Genomic DNA, 18,449 nt, shown 5'->3' with positions numbered 1-18,449 from the left:
TCTAACGCGTTGCTTTTTCAAATCCAATAGTCAGACTACAATTACTTATTGAAATCACTTTGCGTCACTATTTTCCTTAGTAATATAATTTCCTCTTGGGAGCGACCACCGTTTCTATGCAATGGTGGGAAGTAACCGTTATTACTTTAGTACAATTTTCGTGTATCTGTACTTTACTTAAGTAGATTTAATAATGGGTACTTTCTACTTTTACTCCACTACATTTTACAGTAAGTATCTGTACTTTTTATTTCACTACATTTCGACAAAACTGTCGCGTTACTCGTTACATCCAAGTCGCACTGCTCTCTTTTTGTCCGTTAAAATGTGAAGTTCAAGGACTTAAGGTGGCGCCGTAAAATCCAAGCAATAACGTGACGTAGTGTCTGTTGTCACCCATCGCCTCCACCTTTCCTCGCACGCGGAGCTCCAGACATGCGCAGTGGTTTCCTCTGAGTGGGAGAAGATGTCTGTCTAATCGTCAGTAATATAATAGCGCTGTATAAATCATAGATATGGTGACATGTAAAATAAGCAGCGCTTAGCTTTCACAGACGGTGGGAACTTCGTCCTACTTTTAGCGTCACTTCGATGGAAAGCTTAAAGAAAGGTAAGCTCTGAGGACGTGATGCTAGCAAAGCTAGCTGTACTGAGACACACGTTGCATCTGCGATGAAAAAAAGTTGTCACTCATGCGCTGAATTACTGTGTGGATGTGTTCACTGAGGTGTCGCAAATATGGGACAACGCTGTGGCCAAAGTGCAATATAGTAATTATTTAAAGTGCCACTCTTGATAAACTCAACTTTCTTCTTCTTTGTCATGACAGTAATGAAACTCTCTCCATTATAATGTATCAGAGCAAGCTTTATTAAAACACACAGCAAATGAATCCCACTCACATCCAGCTGCTGAGCTTCACACATTAGTCTAAGTTGTTGAACGTTTCTCAGCGGTTTAGTTGAGCGTCACACAAGCTTTAGTTTGCCTTCATCCAGACTCCTATTGCTGAGAGCAGCAGGTGTTTCTCCTGCTGCTCTCCCACTAAGAGCTCCTGCTCTGGGCCTCAGTCAGCCTCTCTGGCCCTCACACTGGCTCCTCCGGATGCTCTGGACCTGGCTGTGGCCCTGATGGGCCACCCTGCAGGAGTACTGCTCTCCTTTCATCCACTTCTCCTGGCTCAGGCTTAAGGTGCTGCTGCTGCCGTAGCGTCCGCTCTTCTCCTCCTCCGAGCTGCTCAGGACCCCGTCTGTCACCGCCGTGCCGTCCACCTCCCAGCTCACCTGGGCTCCCTGAGGAGAGTAGCCGCTCAGCAGGCAGAGCAGCGTGGCCGAGCCCCCAGAGAGCTGCTCAGAGGAGGGGGGCAGCAGAGAGACTGAGGGTGGGACCGCGGGGCCGGCTGGAGGGGAGAGCAGAGACACGAGGAGCAGATCAACGTCTGCTGGTCAGGACACACACATATCACAGTGGACTATAATATAACACTGAGGAGACGGATGGTTTAGAGGCTGGATTCATTCATCCATGTTTACTTCACTTTCAGCTTTTTATTCAAATCTTCTGGAGCTTCCAGAGAAAAACACATCAGAGCTGAAATGTTCTGACTTCGACTCGTCAGGAATAAAAGGAGCAACATGAAATATCAATGTGAATAAAACAACATTTACTGTAAATATGTTGGTTCTGTAAAGATTTGCTTCATGGAAACAAAATGGCTGAACACAGTTAAAGATTTTCCATCTGTTTGTTTCACTTCCTCTTTACTGCATCAAACTAACAGACTGGAAACTTTAAAAGCTCAAAATAAAGCAAATATTTTTACATTTTGTTTATTTTTTTACAAGCATCGGCAACAGATTTTAATGCATTCAATATTTTTAAATATAAGGATATATTTGTGGTTTCAGAATTAGGATCCTCCACTAAAGTCTAAAAACAATATTTCACTATTTAATTAAAAAATACAGAACTGATGTAATGTTTGTTTTCAAATAATCATATAATTTGGTAAACGGTATAAAATACATGAACATTTATTACATATAAACTATTTGACCTAATGGTAACAAAGTCAAACAAATAAAAATATACACATGAAGCGCTCACAAAAATAATAATGTTTGATCACATAAAGAGTAAAAATTAATTTTGATTTATATAAAATTAAATGGTGATACTCACAGTTAACGATGAGTTTGGTTCCTCCACCAAAAGTCCACCACAGTGATACAAACTCATTGAGAGGCCGTACAAAAACCTCCTGCACTGTCAGGAGACGTCTAGCTGCTGAAATGATGTTTTTAAAGTGATAAAAATCACAGATTAGACTGTATTTAATCTGCAAATCATCCAACATTAATTCAGCTTTAAATTTCTTCATAACTTAGGACAATATTTTCATTTTATCACCAATGAAAAGTAAAAGTTCCTTTCTCTCCTCTACTGCATTGCATCATTGTTTAACATTGCAGCTTTCATTATGTTTACAAGGTTAAAACTGTTTTTCAGTATAATTTAATTCATTAAAACCTTAAAGCAGACATCAACTTACATTGATATATTATATATTTACCAGTAAATTTTAGTAAAAGAGGAACATTATCCTTGTATGTCCAAGAGAAATTTAAATTTAATCCAAGAAGTGAAAATCCTTCATGTTGTTTCTGTTTTATTTTCTTCTCTTCCAATAAGATGATGAGAGTTTTAAATCCAGTATCTATTAGTGTTGGTTCAGTGTCTCTGTTTGTCTGAGAGCAGAGAGATGATTTCCATAGAGTGGAGGCTTTGCATGGTCAGCTGATCCTCCAGTGAACTGAGAAGGTTTATAGTCCTGTGAGTTCAACACTGCAGGACTCAGATCTGTCAGTCAAGCCAGCAGAAGCAACAAGCACCATGACCCTCATCACCATCCTCATCTGGACGCTGACCTGCTGCTGCTTTACAGGTTCATTCACTCAGCAACATTTCTACCATGATGTGCTGCTGCCTTTTCTCTCCTTTCTTTCTGCTGACAAATGAAGGATTTGTTTTTGTCTGCAGGATGCAGAGCTCAGATCACTGTGACTCAACCTGCAGTGGAGACGGTTACACCAGGATCCACTGTCACTATCAGGTGTACAACAAATCCTGCTGTGCTCAGATATTCTGATGGAGATTATGCTATGTTCTGGTATCAGCAGAAACCAGGACAGCCTCCACAGCTCATGATAAAGTATGCAAAGACGCTTCAATCAGGAACTCCATCTCGGTTTAGTGGCAGTGGAAGCGGCTCTGACTTCACTTTGACCATCAGTGGAGTTCAGGCTCAAGATGCTGCAGTTTATTACTGTAAGGGTATCCGTAATGTAAATGGTGCCAACGTGTTCAGACAGTGATTAGTAGCCGTACAAAAACCTCCCTCAGTCAGACTGCAGACACTCTGAGCTGTTAGAGCAGAAACTGAACAGACTCTGATCCAGACCACTGAACACAGAGATGAAACCTCACCATCTGTTCCTTCGTTTAATATTTCTTCTATCAATGGTCTTTCCACACATTAAAACCTCAACCTATCACAATAAAGCAAAACACTTCATGCCATTTTTATTCTAATTTTGATTTTTGACAGAGACTAAAGTCAGTTAAGGGCATACCTTATAATTTTCTTTGTTTCAAATCAAATAATCTTTATCACTAATTTTCCTCTTATTTACAGCAGCCTGCAGTTCTGATTTAGTTTAAGCACCAACAGAGACGCTGCTTCTCTGCACTTTGTTGTCTTTGACATAGATGTCAAATGTTTGAAAGATTTGTTGTTTTACGTCACTTATCATCCTGCTAACAGTGGCAGAGTAAATATGGGCAGTCGTCCACCCCTGATTTCTGTCTTTGTGATTTTATAATTATTGTTTCGACTGTGTAGATGAGGCAAGTAGCTTCACTGAAACCAGACATTAAGACATACCCTGTATAATATGACATATTTTCTTTCTTATTATTTCACATTAATTCAGACCAAATTTTCCAAAATTCATTTAGAACATAAGGTAAACCTCTAGCTTCTGATGGTTTAATCAAAAACAAATATCTTTACTGTGGGTTTTGCTCCATTGAATTCTCTTTCCGTGCCAGATTATGTTACTGCAATAAAATGTAATTTTTTTTTAGTTTGCGTACAAATATTTACCACAGTTGCCATTAAGCCTGAAGCCCATATTTGACTGATTCAAGTTTTTTGAAGTTGCCAAATAGAATCAAAAGTAAAATAATTTTTGCTACAGTCCTAGCAGGTATGCTAATTTATGCTAGCAGCTGTCGAACTGAACACACTTTAAAATGTTTTAGATGACATTTTTTAAATAAACCTCCATTTGGTCAGTGGAAGGGGGTAAATAAACGTTTTCCAAGAAAGTACTGATGTATTTAAAGGACATCGTTCTGGTTTTGTTCCATGTCATGTTCCTCCAAGGCACAGATTAGGTTTTATTGGATTGTTCACAGTTGACGTGGGTGGCCATTGTTAGGCAGGACAGGCTGATGTTGGCATCCCTCTTGGATCAGAGACGTCAGCAGACGTCGGTTGACTGCAGAGTTAAGAAGTCTTGCAAACAGGCCACAGAAATAGACCGACAACTGGGACAGCGGCGAACAAAGGCAAGCTGCGGTTGCGGCATTTGGACGCCACTCTCGATCCTACTTTATAATAACAGACATTGTAGAAAAACACGCATTTCTTCATTTTCTAAAGGTCAATTCCAGATATATGTAATCATTCATTAAATATCGATGTGTATTGTTAACATAAATGTAATTTCTGAACCTTAAAAATAGTAAGTCACGCTAATGTAAGTGAAGTTTTGGGTTTTCTTAAAGGCGTCATAGAGTTGGGCTCTGGTTTCATGAATGGGAAGGCTTGGAGGTGGGTACCAATAATCTGCAACTGGCTATGAATGGGGGCACTAATTGGTGCTGCTGTCTTTCCTTTAACCTCTCCACTAAGCCTCTGTGGCTGTGAAGGAACCTCTATTAGAGGGAGATAGGGATAATCCTTTTAGCCAATGCTTTACCGGGAATCAGTCTGCCGACACTTCCTCCCTCAGACTGGATGAGCTCCTCAGTGCTTAGCGGGACCCACATCAGGTCAGGCTCACATTCTGTCCCCTGTCTCACTTTCCTGTTGGGACACATTCAGACACCGTGAGGCCCTCGGAGAGCCTTCGGCCGTCAGTGGACTCTAAGCGGGGCAGGGGGCCCGCGGCTGGGCTGAGGACCGAGCCTGAAGCAGGGATGGAGACGTGGAAGAAGCTGTTTAAACGCGTGGTGTCTGTGAAAGTCAGGGAGTACGTGAAGGACTACTGTAAAAGGAACGGGCTGCTGACTCTGTCCGTGTTCGCCGTCATCACCGGCTGCGTTCTTGGATTTGTCCTGAGGACGTTCAACCTCTCTACGCAGGTACGAACGGGGAAGAGAAAAGGGAAAATCAGCACCAATAAGCAAAGAAGTATCAGATTTTAAAAACAAAAATAAATAAAAGTACTATTTTAGATTGGGAAATGTGTGAAAGAAGAGCACAAGCGCCTGTAAAACTGTGCTGAGGAATTAGTGAAAGTCAGTTATGCAAGTGAGCGCAACCGGCAACAAGAAGGTCAGGTCAGATCTCAAAACGCACAGAGACAGTTTAAATGGCTATAATTACTATAAAACATTACATATAAATATGTGCATGTCGTTAACTCACAATCGGTGATCCAGAAGAATTTCTGATCTTAAACTCTTCAAAAAATTTGGTTTAGTTTCATCACTATTATTGCAAATAATGGGTGAGTATTAAATCTGTTTTTTTTCTGCTTAATATCAGTTTTAAAGGGATGGTTTTATTTTCACGTTGATGCTGACTTAGTTGTTCTTTAATGTAATTATTTTTGTTGTTAAGTTATTTACCTGATATACAACTGGAAATTAATTTTATATGCACAAACTAAGCAGATATTCATTGCTTGGTCTGTGCAGTATTTCTTGTTCTGAACTGCTGGTCACGGTAAGGTGAGGTATTCTTAGGAGCTTAATGCTTTTGGACAGGAACTGACTTATTGACGCACAACCAGAATGGTTCTGCAAGGAAATCCTTCAGACTGAAGGAAGCTTACTGACTGAACAAATAATTACATAAGAATCAATGCAAAGTCAAACTGTCATTGCAATATTCTTAGCTTTTTCTTGAACTACCTAATATTGCAGTATTATTGTGGTAAATAGGGGGTGTTAAATGCTATAAACAAAGAATGTAACCACAATTTAAAAAAAAAAAAACTGGCAGAGATGAAGTATCTTAAAACGAAAGAGATACATCACGATTAATAGGTTAACAAAAAGTTCTGAGGAAAACAGAATGAATGATGCAGTAATAAAGAAACTCATCTGCTTTCTACAGATTAAACTAAACAAAATTAAATATCACAGGTCTTCATGTTTAGTTCAGTTATTGTACATCTGTTCAATTGTTTTATTAGACATACTTGAGTATTCAGCCTGTTCTCAGGGTGGGTTAGCTCGCTAGCTGAAGCGCTTGGGAGCTATCGATGAATCAATCAAGTTTGTTTACACGGCACAGAATACAGAATACATTAAAAAAAAATCTCTAAAATGCAATTATTATAAGCTTTATTTACCTAACTCTGTCTGACCTGTTTGCAGGCAAAGATCTATTTCTCTTTCCCTGGAGAATTATTGATGAGGATGTTGAAGATGTTAATTCTGCCTCTCATCACTTCCAGGTAAGAACCTGTTAAACTCATTGGTCCAAACCTACATGAGATAAAGTTGTTGGTCAACATCGTCTGAAAAGCTACGATTATTGTGGTATTTTGTTTGCCGAAATTACACCTGCAGTCTTTGGTTGTTGGTAATAACAGATAGCAATCTTGATTTTAGCTTAAAAATATTCACAAAGTTAAATCTGTCAATTATGAAGCGAACACAACTGATTTAACGGTTGAGCTTCAAACGGACAGCATGAGAGAAAATCTGCAGTCAAAACAGCCCAAAAAAAGCTGACAAATAGAAAGTAGTTAAAGCTAAAAGAACATGACACGTTTGATCTCATTGCTTCTAATCTCCCATCCAGTCTCATGTCTGGCCTGTCGGCCATGGACACGAAGGCCAGCGGCCGCCTGGGTGTCCTGACGATAACGTACTACCTGTGGACAACCTTCATCGCCGTGATTGTGGGCATCGTCCTGGTGCTCATCATTCACCCGGGGACGGGGCAAGAGAAAGACGGTCACCACGGAAGCACGGGCCCCGTCATGACCTCCGCCGACGCTCTGCTCGACCTCATCAGGTCAGCGTTCACACGTTCAAAAAAAACAAAACAGAAAAAACTGTTCAGAAATGACATGACGTTGCTTTGTGAGCAGGGTACGAGCGCAGATTAGTAGTCAGCAAAGTTTTACAACTTTGTTCAAGTAGGCAGTGATCCTAATGCTTTGCAAAATGACTTGATACTCAATTACGCAAGTGTTTAATCACATTAAATTAACAATATATTGAACTGGGATAATGCAATGGAGTACAGCGTTCCGCTCCAGTATGAAGTGGAATGGTTTCCACTTCTCTTTTCGTTTTTTTTTTTGTTTTGTTTTGTGAATGTCTGATGTTTCTTAGAGAACATTAGTGAATAAACAACATCATGAAGTCAGAGGAACACAGAGTGAATATATTTAAACCAAAATTAAGCTACAAATCACATACATTAGTCATCCCACCCATGAAAAAATAAAGAATATGCCAACAACTACTAACCTTTTACTGCTAGCATTTTTCAGAGAGCATTAATCAGAGAAGCAGAGGAGAGGCTTCATGAGAACCTGTCGATGGGAAGGCTATTATTTACTGTATGAACCTGAAAAATACGATCCTTGTGAATGAAGTTCAAAAACAAAACCCTGGTTTAAAAAACATTCTCATGAATACCGATTTAAATTTGGAAATAAGGGATGAAGACAACGATCTAGTCCGAAAAATAACACTTTAACACCTTGAAACGTGGCGTGAACCTTGTTTCCTGAGCAGGGAAAAGATGTTCAGTTTTCATGGGAAGATAGATGACATACAATCACTGTAAAAAGAAAAAAAGAAAACTGTAGAAGGATGCAAAACCATCCAGACAGATGAGTTCAAAAGATTCAGCCAGAGCTGCAATGGGAGATTTTAAACCACAGCCTCTTTGTGTGTTAGAGTGACCTAGTCAAAGTCCATGCCTAAATACAATTGATAATCTGTGGCCAGACTTGAAAATTTGCTGTTCACAGAAGATTCCTATCCAATCTGAAATCAAACCATGCATTTTTTTTTAACTGCATTTCCATAAATGCAGTAGGTACAATGATTCTTATGGCTATAATGCAAGAAAAATGTGAAAATGTTAATGAACAGAGAGACACACAGGACAAATAACCTGCACACAGGTAAAGCTAGCAACCTACCAGTTAAGCTAGCAGTCAAGTTTATGACTTGTAATAGGAAGCTGGAGTATCCAGAGAGAAGCCATGCATTCACAGGGAGAAACCAGAACACGATTCAAACTTGCCTCCCATTATAGTTTACAGAACCGTAGGTTAAAGGAAAGCAGAGAATGGGATTTCCCCTAAAACATCTGCGAGTGCCTCCTTCAAAGATGGTACGCCAAAACAGCGTGGTGGCACATTTGAATTGAAGTTAAACGAAAATCCAGTAAAATATCTTAGTTATCTGACCGTTTTAGCACAGCGTCATTAAAGGAGTGAGACATAATTCCTGAAGAATAACTGCAGCATTACTTCTACGCTGCAGTTGGTCTAAAAATAGGGCAATTATTTGTGATCTGCTAAGCCTGAACCTTCCCAGAAGCTCTTTGCGCAGCTTCACTACGGGAGAAAGAAGTCACAGCGTGCTCCGGCTTACGGCCCAGCTCTCCAGGCCCGGCTCGACTAATACCCTCGTCTTAAAACTAATTATACTGCAGAGATGTGCGGTTTGTACTTTTCAGCCGTGTTACGTGTCTGATGACGTAGCTGCAGGGGCCTCTGACGCCTGCTGTATAAATAAATGCAGTCCCAGGACAGGCTGCTGTAAACCTCTTACTGCTGTTTGGCGTAATTTAAGTGGATCCTTTGTTCTGCTGTCGTCAGGGAACAAAACAGAGTTCACATTTGACTAAATTAATCTAAGTATAAATAAGTAAAAGGGGCAAAGGGGGCACCAAGAGTCAGGATTGCAGTTGGCCACAAGGTTTGTAGGGAACCCAGCAAATGAGGAAAAAGATGCTAATAGGACCAAAATAAAACTTTTTAAATGTAAAACTATGAATGGTGAAACACGTTGAACACATGGTTCATAACCTAATTAACCCTTTCACCTTCCGGCAAGACAATAACCTAAACACATTGTTAATGGAGCGGTTTGGAAAAGCAAACGCAGAGCCTAGCCTATCCTAGCACAGCATAGCATAGGCATAGTATATTTATGTGCTAGACTGGCCCAGTCAAAGACTTGATGTAATTGAAGCAAAATATTAATCTACAAAAACTCAACTTCGAGGAGCAGGATGCCACTCCTGCCAAGTCTGTGTCTTTTTTACTTTAATATTTATGGTAGATTGTAGTTTAAAGAAGAAATCTGTTTTTCATATATCGCTTTACATCTGCAAACAGAATATGCAGATGGCTTTTAGAATTACAAAACCCTTGCATTTATATATGCATTTCTAATGTAAGATTCATAATCTTAATCTCACACACACAGAAAAGAAAATGCAACTGACTCATGTGTTTTTCCAGAATTTTTAATTTTTTTATCTTATTTTGTAAGTGTACTAAAAACAAGTTTTACAGTGTTTTAACCTGTGGTTTTATGTTTGCTGTCTTCTCCAGGAACATGATCCCATCAAATCTAATTGAAGCTACATTTCAGCAGGTGAGAGGCAAAAAACACAAGCCACCTCAGAAACTAACGTCAGATGACGTCGACCAAGTTTAAATCTTAAATTTATTTTTGTTTCAGTACCGGACGGACCTGGTGCCAAGTGTGCAGAGCTCCAACGAGAAAGAGTCTCAGGCCAACTTCGTCTACGTCATGCCCGATTATCACAACCCTCGACTCGGCCACCCTGTTTTCCTGGAGATCACTCCTGCGCCCGACATCAAGTATAAAATCGTTCCCAGTACGAGCAAAGGCATGAACGTGTTGGGGATTGTCATCTTCTCAGCCACCATGGGTAAGAGATTCACCTCCAAACTAAAACCAAAATAAAGGGGGAAAAAAGAGATCAGAAACAATGGTGTAACTTATAAATGTAAGATTTTACTAGAAATATGTTGTTTTGTGGCATTTCTTTGTAACTGTGTTATATCTTCTCTGTTACTTCCTCACTGTCCCGCTATTTGGTAAACAGAAGAACAGCAAAAGAGTTTTACAGAGATTTTATTAGTTGTCGAATTGCCTTTTAAGTGATTTCCCCAGGCTTCGTTTCTGGAGTTTTAGCCAGGAAGCTGCTGTCGTTGTCTCTATTCTTGATTTGATTGGAGACATTGTCCATTTGAAGGATCCATTTTGCACATGAGGTGTATTTTCCTGATGTTGCAAGGTCTTTAGTCCATATGTGGTACAGAGAGTGAATCTTCTTCCTCAACAGTTTGACCTCTTTTGAACATTGTGTCTATAATGGGAATTAATTGAACAGATAAATGTCTTTTTTGGGGGGCTCTTGGAAATGGTCCAGACTTTTTGGGGATCCACAACACTCTTCTTTTTATTTTCCCACGATGTCACAGAGTGTGTTTGAAGTGCCGCCTTAGGATTCACATGCGTGGCCACATCAAAGTTAAATCGTGTGATTTAACCTTTAAGTAGCTTACTGAGCATGACATCATCATCTGGGATATCTCAAACTGTTTAAAGGCATCTCAGTCTTGATTTATACAAACTTCTGAATTTGAAGAGAGTAATAAAAAAATCCTGTCTTTCACCATAAAAGAAAACCTGAAAATGTTTTTATACACTCATGAAACAGCAGAAACATCTGCTGACTGCCAACAAATGCGTCTTCGTTGTGTCTGATCTCAGGTCTGCTGCTGGGGAAGATGGGCGAACGTGGATTGCCGCTGGTCAACGTGTGCCAGTGCATAAACGAGTGCGTGATGAAGATCATTAATGCGGCCATGTGGTGAGTTTGTACTTTCACTCACATGCAATCTCTTAAAAAAGAGCGATTACTGACAATCTGATGCATCTAAAAACATCCCGCCGATCACATGGCGGAGCCAGATTAGGTTGAGAAATAAATCCTATCAAAGAAATGGCTGAAGGGTGAGCAGAGATGTCCGAGCTGTCCTCGTGGCTTCACACGTAATCCTGCTAGAAATGCAACAATGGCGAAGACGGACTTCTAGAAACAAGATTAGTTTCAATTCACCTCACTGGATGTGGTTGGCATTGTGGCCAGCAGAGATTCCCCTCCACCCCAACGTAGAACATCACATCCACCTGTGCGCCACATCCATGTGTGATTACAAGCATCTAATTCCAAAGCCACGAGCATTAATCTGCTATTACAGCCTCTGCTCTTCTGAGACCTGGCAGCGGCCGCAGGAGCATTAGCGAGGTCAGCCACCTCTGCTGGATGAAAAGGTTTGGTTCAGTCTGTGTCGCAGTTAATCCCAGAAGTGCTCCATGAGGTTGAGGTTGGCCCGGTCAGATTGTTTCAAGGCAAACTCGGTAATCCACTGCTTTAAGTGTCTGCTTTTGAGGGAAAACTTTAATGGATGATATTTTTTGCAGATGATGCCGTGGTATTTTAGTAACAAAAAGGCTAAATACTTTGGTGTGCTAGGATTAAAACGGTACTGATGGATTTATATATTTTGTTCACATTGAAAGATCGTCCTTAATTATTTCCAGGCAACGTCCCAGGGACTCTCGTCTTCGCTGACATTTTTGGTATTTCCCTCAGAAATGTTGTGCTAAACCATAATAGACAGTGATTTGAAAAGGGTTCTTGCAAAATGTGTCTGTTTTTGTCACATCTTCTATGTTTCAGAGCATCAACCCCATTTTAAAATCAGGGAAAGGTAATCTGAGGAAATACAAAGAGGGTGTATGTCTGAAAAAAAGTGAAGATGTGTCAGCATGAAGTAGCCTAATAAGACAAAATTGTCCAAATGTGGAGTCCATTTGACAAATGAGCTGTTTTAATCACTGTCACAAATGTGCATTTGAATCTGCATCAATGAAATTATGTTAGACACAATTCATTGGTTAGTCGTGTGTTGCATTTTATTTTTTATAAAATTTTTCAGCTCCATTTTTAAATGACGTACAAATCGGCAAACTCTAAAGTGAAGCCAAGGCAGAATACAATTTATTAAATGTCCAGCAGGGGGAGACAAAGCTTAATTTTACCCGTAGTGAACCGTTACAAAGTCAGTTTATGACTATAATGAAGAAATAAAAGTGTGGAAAAGCAGATGACTTTTCAAAATGGCTACATTGTAACTCATATACTCAGTAAGATTTTTAGGGACTTTAAAAAAACACAAGACTGAAAAAGAAATATTGAGCACAAACAAGCGCACATTTTTATTTTTTACATAATTATTACACAAGTACAATTATGTAGTTCGTGGTCTTCAAAATAGAAGAACAAAGCAAGAAAACAAGAGCACTGGATCATACTTTTGCTCTGTGCCATTATGTATTGGTAAGGGACCTGTCTGAGAAAACATAAAAATTTAGATGATGAAAAGATGCACCAACAAAAGGAGGGGATGTTGTTCTCTACAATACCAGAGAGGATTTGGCACTTAATCAACTTTTAATTGCTTTGTAATCAGTAGATGCTTCCTTGTGTTTAGATTGATCAATCAAATGAAAACAAGGTTTCCTCTCTTCTCTTTGCAGGTACTTCCCCTTTGGCATCGTGTTCCTGGTCGCAGGAAAGATCCTGGACATGCACGACCCAGCCCACCTGGGAGAGAAACTGGGCATGTACTTCATCACCGTCCTGGCTGGTCTGTTCGTGCACGGCCTCATCCTGCTGCCTCTCTTCTACTACTTCTTCACCCGCAAAAACCCCTTTGCGTACATCCGAGGCCTGCTGCAAGCCCTCGTCATTGCTCTGGCGACTTCGTCCAGGTGCGAGAGTCGTTGTTGATCCATTCTTAAAATTGAAGAAGTTCAATTTGACAAACTCATCTAATTCGCGACTGGCCGTATTTCTCTGCAGCTCAGCCACACTTCCGATCACAATGAAGTGTCTCCTGGAGAACTGCGGGGTGGACCGGCAGATCGCCCGCTTCGTCCTGCCGGTGGGAGCCACCATCAACATGGACGGGACGGCCTTGTATGAGGCTGTGGCAGCCATATTTATCGCTCAGGTCAATGATTACGACTTGGACTTTGGCCAGCTGGTAACTATTAGGTGAGGACGGACACTGAGGACACCGTCCTACCAGTTGTTCTGTTTAGAACCAACTAACATCTTCCATCTGTTTTTTTTGTCCCCTGCATCAGTATTACAGCAACAGCAGCTAGCATCGGGGCAGCTGGCATACCTCAAGCAGGCTTGGTTACCATGGTGATAGTCTTGACCTCTGTGGGGTTACCGCCTGCTGACATCTCCCTGATTGTGGCCATCGACTGGGTTCTGTAAGTCTGACCTACGATTTAAGAAAAAAAAAAGAAGCAGGTGGCGTCAGCTTGGGCAGTGAGTGAAGGTTTTTCTCGCTTGGCGTTGCAGCGATCGGTTTCGGACGATGATCAACGTTCTGGGTGACGCATTGGCAGCTGGGATTATGGCGCACTTGTGCAAAAAGGACTTTGACAAAGCAGCAGCTGCTGCAGCCAATTCTTCTGCTGGTTCTTCTGTCAGTAAGGAAAGGGTAAGATTTGTTTCTGTTCATTATTATGACCAGCCTGAACTCCTCTGTAGATCTTGGCTAAAAAAACCCCTAAAAAAAACAAAAACAGTCGACCTCAGTAACTATTATACCGCCGTCTTCTTCCCTCCAGAGAGACACCGTGATCTCGTTTGGCAATCAGAGCGTGGCCATGTCCGACGCGCCTCTGATCACACACCGCTGCGACTACGTGTTCGAGGTGGATGGCGACAACGTGCTGGAGAGGCCCGTGCCCTGCTACAATCTCTGCCAAGTCTGAGCCCTCCTGTGTTACTGAGGGAACTGAAAGGGATTCGAGAGATTCATTCATCTCCAGAGGACATACTTGAAGCACAGGGAGCTTAGTTCTGGGAGGGAATACAGCATATCTTCATAGCAAACCGAGGTGTCAAGGCAGAGTGGCTTAACGTGTATTTTGCCAGTGCCATGATGAGTCAAGAAAACCTCCTTTACACATATAATGTGTAACCTGAAGTACGGGCTACTGAGTGGAAAGGAAGTACGAATAAAGCCGATGTGATACGAGTGAATACCGATCGACCTGTGGCGACAAGCAGATACAAGCAGTCCTTATAAAGTTGACTCCGAGTTTGATTGTAAGGTTTTAAGCTGCCTTAATATGAAGCTAATAAATGGGAAGACTTGAATGTTGATAGAAACCATTTAGAAAAACTAAACAAAGTTTAGACATTGTATGTTTAAAAAAAAAAAAAAAAAACTATCAACGGGCACAAAATCAATGCAGAAAAGTTGATTTGAATGTTGAATGTACAGAATCATTTCTGTTTTTATACGTGTACTTTGAGATTTGTGTTTGTTTTGTAATAAAATTCTGCAATACTCCAAGAGAAGATTGTGTTTTTCTCACATTTAATTTTTCTAAAGAGGATCTCTGCGTTATCCTCCAGGTAGTATTACCCTACTGGTAATTCACCGTAGTCATTGTGAATATTCTATTTTTAGGACATTTTACAGATCAGATACAAAACACACAAAGCTTGCTGTTATAAACTTTACTATTCAGGCTTTTCTCTTTTGATTTGTCTTATTTTACCAAAATAAACAGTAATAAAGATTGGTTTAGATTTTTAAAAATGTTCTTGAATGTGTATTCTTAATAAACAAAGCTTCAATAACTTAGGTAAACAGATTAAGTGTTAAATTTAAAAGAAAACATTTAAACATGGCATTTTTAACCTATGACAAAATGCTACAGATGTTCAACAACCACTAAACAAAATTCACAGTAGGCTTCTGAAGACATTTAATTTTAGTAATTCTGTAATTTTCCCACATTTTAATGAAGTTAATCAAGGTTAGCAGACATTAATGAACTTGAACATAGTGTTAAACATGTTCATAACAAAAAGAACAAGTCAATAACCCATTAAAAACACTAGAATATGTATCAAGTATAATGGCGTACACTCAAATAAATAAATGCCACTTCCTGTATTTTACACTATTTTATCATATAAATTAAGGCAGACTGCAGAATGTTTCAACTGCCTCTGAAACAAACCTCAACATTTCATACATATCAAACAAGACTGCAGAAAGAAAAGAACAAAAGCACTAACATGTCAGTAAAAAACAACCTGTAAAAAAAAGAAGTCCAAGACTATCGCCTGCTTTAATCAAGCCTTAAAATATTGCACAGAGGTAAGGACGGTGACATAAATATGAATATTAGGAAGCAAAATGTCTTATTTTAAGACTTTATATGAATTTTATAAATCAAATTACCTAAAATAGAGTGGAAACTTACTATTTGAATTCACATAAGTGTCAGATTTAAAATGTGGCTTTAAATATAAACCAAAGGTCTCTTGGGCCAGTTCCTGTTAAACTCGAATAAAACAAAGTCATGCTGAACTTTTTTACGCCAAGAGAGTTCCTAAATCATTTGACATAAGCAGAAACATTTAAACACAATTTAAACCTCACTCGATAAAAGCAAAATCCGCTCACATATGAGATCATTAAAATATTTTCATGAAATAAAACTTGTGTCACTTTTCCTAACCACAATGAATAGAAAATATTCAATGTGCATCACTCTAAGATTATTGGAGATGATTCTTGCATGTTATATATCGACTAGATTTTTTAATCCTGCCTGACAGAGGCTTAATTTTTTTATTATTATTATTTCTTATGTACCGGAACCTCGCTTTCCTCTTGAAATGTCTATATAGTCTGAACATTTCCCCAAAATTATCTGAATTGGTTTTGGTCCACTTCATTTTGAATATTTTAATGTGATCTTGTTGCCATGTCGTTCAAAATCATCAGCAAACGTTGGAACGTTTTGTTTGTTTTTCTTTCCCCACTGAAGAATCGCTGCTTCGGGAAAAAAAAAAAAAACTGAAAAAGAAAATAAACAAAAAAAGACAAAACTCAAAATAAATGTTCAAATAAATAAAAGAAACAAACCAAACAAAATGTTCAGCAAAACGAAAGAAAATTTAATGGTTTAATATTTATAATGAAACAATCAAAAATCAAAGAAACAAACAAAAGCAAACCTAAATTAACAAAGGCCATTAATGTTTCCTACAAATTTAAGATGAGCTCTCCTTTGCAAGTTATACCGAAACAAAAACGTAGCTCTCTACAAAGAAAAGTAACTAAAACAAAAGAAAATAACTGAAAAGGAAACAAACAAAAAGAAAACAGGAGAACTGAACAGGGGGTTGATGTCAGCAAGCATCAGAGACGTCAGTACCGCTTGGAAAAAAATGAATCCAAAATATTAATTTACTAAATCACATTAGAAAAATCTTGATTTGTTAGATCTCTGGCTTTGGTCCGTTTTTAGTCTTATTTATTGTATTTTTATTTTTTTAAAACAAGACTCATGTAATACAACAAAGAATAAAATACACTTTTAGGGGTACCAAAGCAAATAGGATTTTTGCTTCTAAGCTACTCGTAGTTAAAATGTTGGTCAGACGATGAACTAATGTTTTACGTTAGCATCAAAAAGGTCGGTAACCAGAGCAACTTCAAACAATAACTGGTTAAAAGTGCTTTGCTCTTTTACGCCAAACAGATCGGTTTTCGATTTATAACAATTTAAGGCATCCGTTTCTACGTGAACAGATCAGATTGGGTTTTACTTTTTGCTCTATATTAACCACCGAATTGTCTTTGCCTTGAACAACTCGCAGGTTTCCTGTTTAAATCATCTTTGCCCAGTAATGAGCCCTCTGTCGTCCTCATGCTTTCCTAAATGAGAATCATGCAACACATATAACATAACAGTATTTTAGCTTCAGAGAACAATTTCAAAAGTCTATCTGTGGGATTACGTCTTTATGCACTCAAAATAAACTGAAAGTGAGTGACAATAATACCCTCCAAAAAGAGTAGAATGATACTGGAAAACAACACAGACAAGAAAAAAAAATAGACAGTTTTTAGACAAGTACAAAGGTGCAGAAGACTGAAATTCTCAGTTTACTCTGAATATGATTAAACCAAAAATGTGCCAGCCTTTGGCATTTAAATTTACCTTTCTACAAAGAGAGAGAGAGAGAAAGAAAAAAAAAAGCCTGACACAGCATGTTTACTGCACCCCTCTACACCCATTGTCCAAATCACTCTACTTGTGGCCCTTGCTAGTCTTAAAGGACACTTGCAGTATCTTATCTCCGAGCCGGTACCCGTTCAGGCTGGTTATGGCCATGGCCGCCTCCTCGTAGTTTGTCATGGTAACGAAGCCGAAGCCCTTGCACTTGTTGGTGTTGAAGTCACGGATCACCTTGACATTTGTGACTGCGCCGAAAGGGCCGAACATCTGCCACAGGATGCTCTCGTCCGCGTCCTGGCCCAGGTTGTAGATGAAGATGCACCAGCCGGAGGAGGAGTTCCCGGGAACGTTCACGCCTCCCATGCCCCCCATGTGGTCAACGCCCATCGGAGAAAACCTGGCAACAGCAAGGATTTGCGTACACTTAGGAATACTCCTAGAATCAGTTACACTTTGTAACTTGACAATTCATTAATTAACTGGATTTTGTTTATTGGACCAATGGAAATGGCTCATTGGAAGAAATATTAAACTTTTCTGATAAGACCAAAACTGAGATTTTCCAACCTATAAAAACAGTATGTGCTTAAAAAAAATTGCACATCACATCAACTCTGAATGCTGCTTGCCCATCCATAAAACATGGTGGTGGCATCATTATGATGTGGGGTCAGAGTGGAAGGGAAAAGAGCTAAAAAAAAAACTGTAAAATAGAGCCAAGACTGGATTACAACTTAAAACATTCAGTCTTAAGAGGCTCCATCAAACACTAAAATTGAATCTGTAGCTGCAGGTGAGGTAATCTCAACGTTAAAATGCATGCCACACTTTTCAGATCTTAAGCAGCATAATGTGTGATTTTATTCGATCACATAAAGTCACAATGAAACACTCAAATGTTAAGTTGTAATGTAATAACTAGGGCTGAAACGATTCCTCGAATGATTCGAGTACCTCGATTACTAAAATATTCGTTTACAACAGCTCTAGTAATAACATATGAC

General features: G+C 39.4%; 3 protein-coding genes across 8 annotated transcripts in view; 1 reads left to right on the top strand and 2 right to left on the bottom strand.

Annotated features, from left to right (window-relative positions):
* Positions 1-846: 846 nt before the first annotated feature.
* On the bottom strand, positions 847-2,789 carry LOC103146581 (immunoglobulin lambda-like polypeptide 1; the record flags this gene model as incomplete). Its single annotated transcript, XM_016677676.1, has 3 exons — positions 847-1,399; positions 2,182-2,286; positions 2,573-2,789. Coding segments are annotated over 3 exons (651 nt in total), but the record flags the coding sequence as incomplete, so codon positions are not given.
* A 1,687-nt stretch (positions 2,790-4,476) lies between these two features.
* Positions 4,477-16,276, top strand: slc1a8b (solute carrier family 1 member 8b). 2 transcript variants are annotated; one of them, XM_007564543.2, is made up of 11 exons: positions 4,483-5,430; positions 6,673-6,752; positions 7,103-7,318; positions 9,888-9,930; positions 10,018-10,231; positions 11,080-11,179; positions 12,913-13,146; positions 13,238-13,432; positions 13,525-13,659; positions 13,751-13,892; positions 14,023-16,276. In XM_007564543.2, exons 1-11 carry the CDS (start codon positions 5,266-5,268, stop codon positions 14,167-14,169), a joined length of 1,671 nt encoding a protein of 556 aa, XP_007564605.1. In that variant the 5' UTR covers positions 4,483-5,265; the 3' UTR covers positions 14,170-16,276. The 2 variants fall into 2 exon arrangements, with proteins under 2 accessions (XP_007564604.1, XP_007564605.1); XM_007564542.2 differs by having other exon boundaries at positions 4,477-5,430; positions 13,751-16,276.
* Positions 16,277-16,357: 81 nt separating this feature from the next.
* Positions 16,358-18,449, bottom strand: part of elavl1a (ELAV like RNA binding protein 1a) — a 10,254-nt gene continuing 8,162 nt past the window's right edge. For all 5 annotated transcript variants that reach the window (XM_007564540.2, XM_007564539.2, XM_007564538.2 and 2 more), the window contains one exon: positions 16,358-17,842. In XM_007564540.2, the coding sequence (XP_007564602.1) occupies positions 17,518-17,842 (325 nt within the window). In that variant the 3' untranslated portion in view covers positions 16,358-17,517. The remainder of the gene's footprint in view (positions 17,843-18,449) is intronic.

This window comes from Poecilia formosa, unplaced genomic scaffold (assembly GCF_000485575.1).
Source record: "Poecilia formosa unplaced genomic scaffold, Poecilia_formosa-5.1.2 Scaffold160, whole genome shotgun sequence".
Classification (NCBI taxonomy): Eukaryota; Metazoa; Chordata; class Actinopteri; order Cyprinodontiformes; family Poeciliidae; genus Poecilia; species Poecilia formosa.
The sequence above is the reverse complement of the archived record's forward strand: the minus strand, read 5'-3'. Positions and strand labels throughout refer to the sequence as shown.